Source organism: Sus scrofa, chromosome 14 (genome assembly GCF_000003025.6).
Source record: "Sus scrofa isolate TJ Tabasco breed Duroc chromosome 14, Sscrofa11.1, whole genome shotgun sequence".
NCBI lineage: Eukaryota > Metazoa > Chordata > Mammalia > Artiodactyla > Suidae > Sus > Sus scrofa.
Window position 1 is genome coordinate 140,995,057 of NC_010456.5, and position 9,199 is coordinate 141,004,255.

Genomic DNA, 9,199 nt, shown 5'->3' on the forward strand with positions numbered 1-9,199 from the left:
AACACGACGTAGGCCCTCGAGGTGAGGGTGTTTTCCGGTCCTTGCCCCTTTTCCGTTTTCTTTCTTTCTTTCTTTTTTTTTTTTTTTTCATGTCCAGATCACAAAAGCAGCAAGGTCACAACCACTTACTTTGCTGTCCATTTTCTTCAAGTCCGAGAGGCAGTCAGAGCAGACCTCCTCACATTTCAAGGTCAGAGAAAGGTGGGCCAGTTCAAAAAGCAAAAGAATTCTGGAAATAGAAATGAAATAACATTGGCTCAATGGGGGCTGCAAAGCAACAGCCACCTGTGGGTGAAGTAAGCGTTGGGCCCTCGTTCAGGCAGAGGCAGGGAGCAAGTGGAAGCGAACAGACATCCCGCAGCGAGGGAGCCCAAGCCCTGGCCCTCCTGGCCCTGACACAGGACTTGGGGGGGGGACCTCTGCTGCCTCGGGGCAGGTGCAGGAGTGGCCTGGGGAGGAGGGGGGACAGTAAGAGACAGCTCTTCCTGCCACGTGACAAGAGCAATCGCAGAGGCCACTTAGGGTCTCTGCAGCCATCAACAGGCTGGTGCTAAAATCTGTATAAAGGCAAGGACCCTTGGAGATCCTAAAGCAACTCTGAAAAAGATCAAAGTCGGAGGACGAACCTGCCTGGATTTAAGACAATATAAAACTGCAGGAATCAGGTAGCGGCCCTGAGGGGAGTTACAGGCTGGCTCCCCAGCCTGACATCTCACATTCCGGACAAGGCAATTCTCGGCTGGGGGTGCAGACCTGTCCTGCACACGGTGGGATCGCCTGGGGCAGCCCCAACAGTGGCCATCAGCGGTGTCCCCGAACACACCAATGTCCCCTGGGCACAAGCCGGGCTTCCCTTTCCTAGGCAGGGACCACCCAGGCCGCACTGGGTCAGCCCCCCTCCCCCGCACAAGAAATGCATCCTCTCCAGACGAGTCCCATGGACGTGAACCCTCGCCCTCATCTGGCGCGGAAGCTGGGCCAGTGCCCTTGGCTGACACGATGGCTGGTGGTCGAGAGACCCCTGGGGGAGGAAGAACCCTCAGTTCTGGTGGGTAGTCAGATTTGTAGCTCTGGCCCCTTCCAGCACAGCTTCCGGATTGTGTCGGCAGGTCCTTCCTGCCTGTGTGTCAGCCCAGGACCAACTTCCTGACCGCGTCTTATGGAGCTACAGGCTTCGTTTTTCTGTCTCAAAGACGCTTCTCAGCTGGGGGATGTTATCCACTATCTCCGCCTCCCAACTGCCAACACTCACCTGGGACGCAAGCGCCTGTCTGTGGGTCAAGCCTCCGCCCTCGGCCCCCGCTGCCCCGGCCCCCCCACCTCTGCTGCCCCAGGGTCCTGGAAACTGCGCCTCCAGACCTGCCCGGCCAGTGGCGCAGGCAAGAAGGGAGACCCTGAAAAGGCATAATTCACTCACGTTCAGTCCTTTTTCGGTTTTAAACCAACAGAAATTTTTTTCCACCCAGAAACCCAGACACCTAAGCCGGGGCAGAGAGGGGTCAGCGGGCGCTTCACAGACGGTTGGAGCCCCTGAGGCTCTTGGGGCCAAGGAAGGGCCCGCACCACACACAGCAGCTCTGACAGGCTGAGCGGTGACCCCCTAGCAGAGGCCACGTGTCCTCCAGGCCCAGGGAGCAGCGGGCAGAGCTGACCACAGGCGAAACCACAGGAAATGAAACTGCCCAAATCAGGGGCGGCTGCTGGCGTCCTCGGCAGCCACAAGACAACAGCTGGCAAGAAAGAAGCCGCAGAGACACTGGTGGGGAGAGAAAAGCTCTCCATCAGGGGGCAGAGACTGAGCACGGGGGCCTGCGTCCGTGGCGAGGACGCCCGAGAGGGGGCCGCGCGGCCTGAGCTCCTGGGGGCCCCAGGCCAGCCTCGCTGCAGGGCTGCCGGGCCAGGATCTGGGCGAGTCCCTGTCGGGCCTCAACAGCATCCAGCCCAGGACTGGCAGGGCACCTGTCAGCTCAAATTATTCTCATCCTAAACATGTCTGCACATCAACCCTTGTTTTCGAAGATCTAAAAAGTAAATCACCTGACGTACTTGATACATACTTGGACCCAGGGGCTCGGGTTTTAAAATTCAACGTGGTCACCCATGACTCTCGGCAAAGGGCCCCCACGCTTCCCGCACGAGGCTTGGCAGCGGCTGAGGCAGCCCCGGGCCTCCAGAGACGAGGCCCCGGGAGCCGGTTCCCAGGCCCCATGCTCTCGGCCACCTGCGCCACAACGAGGCTTCCCGTCCATCCCATCCATTCTCGAGACTAGAAGGCGGGAGAATGGGAGAGGCCGCTGCCGGCCGCGCTCTGGGAGGGACGTGGGGGGAGAGGCCCTCTCTTTGCCGGCTGCCTCCGGCCTCGGCTCCTGGGCCTCCAGTCCGGGCTCTTCCCGAACCCGGAGCCGCGCCCCAAGGACGCCAACGCGGAGCCCTGAACAGCCAGCAAAGCGCTCGGGAGAGGAGCCGCGAGACGCTGCGACAACCTGCCAAGGGCTGCTGATCCAAAGACGCATTTGATTTTCTCGAGTCTGATGTGAAGTTTCATATCCCAAGTGCTTCCAAGCAGCTCGAACCTCAGGACAAAAAAGGCCTGGAGAGGAAAAGGCGACCACCACCCGGCCGAAGCTCGCTTGGCTTTATTCCTTCCCACTTCCCTGCAGGTACCGAACGTACACAGGGTTACGTCGGCGCGAGCCCGGGAACCACGGACACTCACTGGTCCTCAGCGGCGGAAGGGACGCGCTGGTGGCTACCGCGGCCTAAGTCTTCGTAGGCCTCCCTCAGAATTCCGGGGATGTCTTCGGGCAAATCGTTTTTATCCAATCTTCTAAAATACAGATTCATCTAATCAAACATCATGTGCCATTAGAGCACACGCACGGACGAATCTAATCAAAAATCGTGTCATGTTTCTTTAAATCATCCTGGAAGGAACTCTACGTCTTTGAACGTGTGACCCCACCGAACAGACGACCCAACGAAACGCCTCTCCCTCCCCGGCTTCCCAGACGACCTGGCGCCGCCGCCTCCAGCCCAGTCCGGGCCCTGCTCCTCCGCCTCTCAACAGAAACACCCAGGAACCCGAGCCCAAGCCCCTGGGCAGCGCGCCCCACCTGCGGAGCCCACACCTGAGGAGAGGCTGGGCTGCCCGTCCGCCAGGTCCGAGCCTGAGCAGCTCCTGCCTGGGTCTGGAAGCCGCCCTCCCCTCCCCGGGCGGGACCTCCTCACTCACTCACACACACACACACACACCCACACACGCTGGGATCTGCACACACACACACACTGGCGTCTCCTCGCACACACGCCGGTCCTCCAGCCCCCCACTGCCCCCGCAGAGCAGCAGGCCTCTCGGGGTTCCACCCACACAGGCCTCTCTCTCTCCAGCCTCATGGTCGAGGTTCAAGCCTCGGCGGCAGGGCCCGAGAAACAAGGACCCGCGGCTGCCCCTCTGCCCGAAGCCCCTTCCCTCGCTGGCCCAGAAGCTGCCCGCCCGCCGCCTGCTGGGGACCCCCGCTCACGCTTGCAGCGAGTTGATGTGGAAGGTGACGGCCAGGCCGGCGGACGTCCGCGTTTCTTCCTTCAACTGCAGCTCGCCCGTTAATCCATGTCGGACCTGTCGCGAGGGGAAGGGAGTCGATAACTGAGATTTACACCCGTCCCTCCGCAGAGGTACCATGCTCAGCTATTATTCTGCAAATGTCCCTCCTTTGAAGCCAAGGGTTGTGATGAGCTGGAACCTTCTCGTTTACTAGGCTCTGTTTGGTGTCTCACACGTCACTTAAGTTGTAAGACTGAGAAGTGATGGGTGCTCTCCGCACACACTGCTGTGGAGATCATTTTACAAGTTTTCTGCTGATGTTTAAAAAATTCAACGCTGTTTAAAAGGAGACATTCAGCGTCTAATGAAGGAAAAAGATTTTGTCTTGTTTTGGTCGCGCGTGTGCACGTGTGTCTTTGTATCTCTCGCTGGACAGTCCCGGCTGTTTTTATACATAGCTTTCTAACCAAGAGCTTTTAAAACGACTTCTGTCCACACTCTTTAACATCCCGGCTCACCATCCGAGCAAACACCTGCTGGTATCTGCGGGGCGCGTGGGCTCGGATGAACGGCGCCGCGGTGGCACAGAACTCCGCGGCCTCCTCCTTTCTTCCCGCTTGCAGATAACACTCCAGAAGCTCCCTGGATGACGCAAAGACAGCACCTGATAAACTCTGCTGACAGCGTTTGCTGCTGCAAATGTCTAATAACCAGGTTCTTATGCTTTGCTATTTTGACGTTGTACAAACTTCAGGAAGATCCCCGGGGTGGGGCGGGCGGGGTCGGCAGAGGCCCGCCACTGCTTTCGAAGGGGACCCGTCCGTGCAGTCACTACTGAGGACATAAACCACTGCCTCGTAAAGAAAGAGCACAGTGCTGTTCAGTTTTTCGCACCCAGGGGAGCGTCCCTACCTGGGGCCACCCGGTTGCGTGCGCCTTTGGGCCAGGCCACGTGTCGCTAAGACACCTACTACCTTCACAGCGTGTTTCCCAACCCGCGAGCAGGACTGTGCAAGGCTCACATCTCCCGGGTTCGGAGGAGAAGCCTTGTCCTGCGGTGACGCCTGTCTGATCAGGACACTGAGACACCACCTGCGGAGCTGCTTAGAAACGTGTGCAAACCAGACACACGAAACTGGATGCTGAGAGTCTAGGAAGCCCTGAGGCCGCGATGTGACACGTCACCGCCAGGTCGTGCCACTGCCAGGACAGCCGCGTCCGCCAGGTGGTCAGGACTCACAGCATTAGCTCTGCCCGCCAGTCCTTGTCTTCCTCCTCGATCTGATTCAGCACGTTCACGATCTGGGAGAGGCTGGGGATCAGGTGGCGACGGTATCCGGGCTTGAGGAAGGGCCTCACCATTTGCCAGTAGAGGACGGATGCGTTGTACACCAAGAAGTGATACCTGCGCGCGAGCACAGGGCGTCTGAGGCGCGCCCTGAGCCAGCCTGGCCTGAGTCCCTGCCTGAGGAAAGCGGACCCGCCCGAACTGCTCCTGCCTGCCTGGCTGCCAGATACAGACGCAGGATGGACACGACACCCTCCTGGGAGGCAGCCACGCGCCCCTGCTCAGCGGGCTGGTGGCTCCAGTTCTGCCCCAGCCCCAGGCTCCTGGGGCCGGTCTCTCACTGAGCCAGTCCACAAAGTGATCAAAGCACCAATGAACAAGGCCTCCGGCGCGAACAGGGGGAGTCAAGTTAGGCTTCCTGGAGGAATCAGCCAGGAGAGCAGTACAGGGAACGGTTTGGGTGGGGTCCCTGGGCCTGCAGATGAAGTGCCACGGGGGCGGGGAGGCGGTGGGGCGGAGGGAGAGCAGCTGGCAGCCTGGTCTTACCTCTGAGCCAGCTCCTCCCTCCCCTCCAGGGAACAGCCCATACTGCCAGGTACCTGGGGTCCTACAGGTGGAGGCCGGCCCTCCAGAGAAGCCCGGACACTGGGGACTGGCCAAAGGAGAGGCTTCTGCTCAGAAAGCAGACAAACTGTCTGCAGATGGCAGAAACCTCTGAATGGAGGAGAGGATGGCACTGAGGGCGGCGTGTGCCCGCAGCCCAGCTGCATGCAGAGACGCGAACACCCGGCCAGAGACGCATCAAACGGCAGACAAGATACACCGTCTACACAGAACCGCTGGCCGAAGGCTGGTTCTGAACCTTCTCCACCACCATCACGCCCACCTCGGTTCTCCTCTTGCAAAGTTGACCGTCTTCATATACTGAGTCACGCAATTTTCAAAGTCCCCCTAGAACCACAGGAAGAGCACACAGTTAAGTCAAATTCCCCGGAACATCCACCACTGGTCCCTGTCACTCCTGTGACCACGAAGAGGCTCTGACGCCCGGCCAGGCCCCCAGCATGTGAACAGAGGGCGAGGGACGCAAAGGAGAAGCTCTCAGGAGCCCCTCTCCCCGGAAGCCCCCCAACCCGGGACCCCGCCAGCACTGCAGGCAAGAGCGGACACTAGGACACAAAGGTCAGAGGTCAGTGCTTAGCGAAACGCTGCAGGTCTGGCCGCACTGAAGACAAATCTGGTCACCAGACGCCCGAGGAAGGCCTTTAGGGTTCTGTCGTCACGCAGGCTGGAGGCGGGATGGCATTTTAACTCCTGTGCTACCGGATGGAATTCTGAGGACCATCGACGCAAACTCAGAGAAAACAGTTTGGACAAACGGCCACAGACTCATTTCCGGGCAGCAACTGAGCGGAGGCTGCCTGATTTTCACCAGGAGATGCCAGGCTGTTCACACACGCGTCATGACTTAAAGGACAGCGAAGGGCATTGGGAGGAACCAGCACACGGGTGGGGTGGGGACGCGCTCACCATGTCCTCTGTGGACTTGGGGGCACAGAGCTGGGCCCTGCACAGGTGCGCTCGGCCCAGAAACTGGGTGACGGGGCCCTTCACCTTGAAGTACATCTGGATGCAGTCCTGGCTCATCCCCGGCCGCCCCATCTGCGCAGAGCACAGCCGCGCTCAGGCTCCGCCCCCGCCTGGAGACACCCCCCCCCGGGACACACCAACCCCCCCCCCCCCCCGCCTGGAGACACCCCCCCCCCGGGGACACACCAACCCCCCCCCCCGCCGAGAGACACCCCCCCCGGGGACACACCAACCCCCCCCCCCGCCGAGAGACACCCCCCCGGGGGACACACACACACACACACCCCCCCGCCTTTCCGCTTCGGGTACACACCAAGAAACAGGGGTCCCAGGAGGTGCCTGCCAGGGGCCCAGGGACTAATCACCTTCAGGGCCTGTTCCGCACACAAAACAAACAGGTCGGGGCTGAAGCTTTCTGTGGGGTCGAACTCCGACTTGCCCAGGTTGGCGGACTTAATCAGCTGATAAGCCCTCTCCAGGGAGGCAGCATCTATGCGGACGAGAGTGGAGGAAGAGCTGCTCAGCAAGGCACCCAGGGCACCACTGAGCAATGGTGGGCAGGTCAGGAGGGAGCCCGGGCTCCCGTGGCTGTGCCCGGCACCCCCCGGTCCTGGAGGTGGGGGGCGCGGTGGGGGGAGCCAGGGGCAGGATGCTGTGAGCACAGACCCCCCCCCCCATTCTGCGGCACCGCGTCGTCATCAGCCCAGCTTCGGAAGCAGTGGGAGGAGGCTGATCCTTGAGGAATAGCTTAGAACGACAAAGGCCTTCCTTTTAAAAGGCGCCTACGTTTGCCCAGGTCAGACAAATTCTCCTAGTGCTGACGTCAGGAGGTCACTGGATCAGGCAGGGCGGGGTCGACAGGGTGCGGAGGGTCGTGGGGGCCTCCCAAGGGTCACGGGTCTGCCAGCTCTGGGCCTTCTCCAGATCCCCAGGCCTCGCTAAAGGCTAAAGGCTAAGCTGGCGGAGGTCCTAGGGCCTGCGGCCTCCCCAGGGGCGGGTTCCGGGGCGGGAGGGTCCGCGGGGTCTTCCGAGCGGCGGGGGTTGGGTCCCCGGCGTCTCCCCTGGGCGGGTTCCCGGGGTCTCCCCAGGGGCGGGGGGTGGGGGGGACGGGCGGACCCCCGGCCTCCCCGCCCACCCTGCTGGCTCTCGGCGCGGGCCAGCTCCTGCGTTATGACCAGGTCCATGGCGCCGGCGCCCCAAGTCCCTGCTGCCCGAGGTCGGTTGGTCGTCTCTCCGCGGCCCGGGGTTGCCTAGCGACGCGGGAGGACGCGCGACCGGGTCTGCGGGTCGGGTCTACGGGTCGGCGGCGGGGCCAGACTTGTCCGGAGGCGAACCGCTCCCGCGCCCTCCCCGCTCCCCGCGCCCCCCACCCCGAGAGGCGGGGCCAGGCCGCGCCCTCCCCCCCGCTGGCCTGTCCTCGGGCTCTGCCCCCCCCCCCGCCCCGCCAGACCGGGCTGCAAACTGCAGCTGCTGTGGGTTCCGCGCCGCGTTCCAGTCCTGGGTCCCTACTGGTCCAGGATGCCCCTGGGTTCGGCCCGAGCTGAGCCCCCTCGCAGCCCCCCAGAAAGCAGCCCCGAATTCCTCCGTCATCCATTCGCGTGGCCTCCCAATGGCTATTTGCCGCCGGCCACTGACCGTGGCTGCGCTGGGCCTGGACAGGCAGCGGGGTGGCGGGACCATACCGTGGGGAGAATGCGTCGCACCAGCCCAGAGCACCCGTGAGCCCGGGGGTGGCCGAGGGACGCCCCTGCCAGGGCCGGGCTCCCCACCTACTGCTGTAGGCGGGGTGCCGGGGTCTGAGCGTGGGTACCAGGTGAAGACTGGCTTGGAGAGGACGAGGGTGACAGGGTCGGCCAGGGCAAGCGAGAAGGGAGGCCACAGACTGGCGTCTCAGTGAGGGCAGGGAGGGAGAGCAGGCCTGGGTGAAGGAGGGGGGCGCTGCAGCACAGGGACCACACAACCAGGGGATGGATGGGTGGATGGGGCCCCACCAGCATGCGGAGCTCTGGGGAAGGATTGAGTGGGCGTGGAGGGGCGGTGTTCCGGAGAGCGCTGGGGCATCCCGTCTGGACCGGTGGGATCCCGAGGCACTCAGCCAACGTTTGTGGGAGGCGTCTGAGGAAGAAGATGGGTTTGGCCGGAGGTGCAGACCTTCCAGCTGGTGCACTGAAGTGACGGTGGGGGAGAGACGCCCACGCGGAGAGCTCAGGGACTTGGAGGCAGCCTTGCAGACCCTGGGCCTCCGGCAGCTGGAAGAGCTGTCAGGGGGACAGAAGGGGGTGCCTGCCGGGCTGGGTCCAGGAGGCAAGGGGTGTTGGAAGTGGGAGAGGGATCAGGCAGGTCCAGTGTGGCCCGGACTGTGACGAGGTGAGCAGAGAGAGAGCTGCTGGGCTTAGCAGCCCTGAGGCATCAGTGACTCAGGAACAGCCTGGTGGGGGTGGAAGCGTCGGGAGGAGAGGAGGTGGGGAGAAAGGCTTGGAGACAGAACTCTAGCAAGAAGTCTGGCTCTTAATGAGAAGGAAAGACACAGGAGGGGGCGATGGTACAGTGCCTTTTGTGTCTGGGGAGGGGTCTTTTTAAAGGTCTAACACAATGAAGCACTTTTCAAGTGAATTGTTTTGTTTTGCTTTGCTTTTTAGGGTCTCTAAAGCTATTGGGCTTTTTTTTTTATGTTCCTTTTTTTTTTTTTTGGACTACACAACAAATTGGAATATTAGAATATTGCACATTAGGAGTTCCCTGGTGGCCTAACAGTTAAGGACATTGTCACTGCGGTGGCT

At 61.6% G+C, this 9,199-nt stretch overlaps 1 protein-coding gene across 15 annotated transcripts in view; it reads right to left on the reverse strand.

Annotated features, from left to right (window-relative positions):
• Window positions 1-7,749, reverse strand: part of CFAP46 (cilia and flagella associated protein 46) — an 86,717-nt gene extending 78,968 nt beyond the window's left edge. For 13 of the 15 annotated variants that reach the window (XR_002338873.1, XR_002338871.1, XR_002338872.1 and 10 more), the window contains exons 1-9: window positions 7,555-7,748; window positions 6,785-6,909; window positions 6,360-6,491; window positions 5,716-5,780; window positions 4,782-4,946; window positions 4,060-4,183; window positions 3,522-3,616; window positions 2,717-2,827; window positions 130-229 (exon numbers count right to left, since the gene is read on the reverse strand). Coding sequence is in view for 10 of the 15 variants with exons in the window: in XM_021073902.1 (XP_020929561.1) it covers window positions 130-229; window positions 2,717-2,827; window positions 3,522-3,616; window positions 4,060-4,183; window positions 4,782-4,946; window positions 5,716-5,780; window positions 6,360-6,491; window positions 6,785-6,909; window positions 7,555-7,603 (966 nt within the window). In the remaining 5 variants the exon portion in view is untranslated. Of the gene's footprint in view, window positions 1-129; window positions 230-2,716; window positions 2,828-3,521; window positions 3,617-4,059; window positions 4,184-4,781; window positions 4,947-5,715; window positions 5,781-6,359; window positions 6,492-6,784; window positions 6,910-7,554 lie in introns of all 15 variants that reach the window. The other 2 variants (XM_021073900.1, XM_021073910.1) reach the window with 2 other exon arrangements.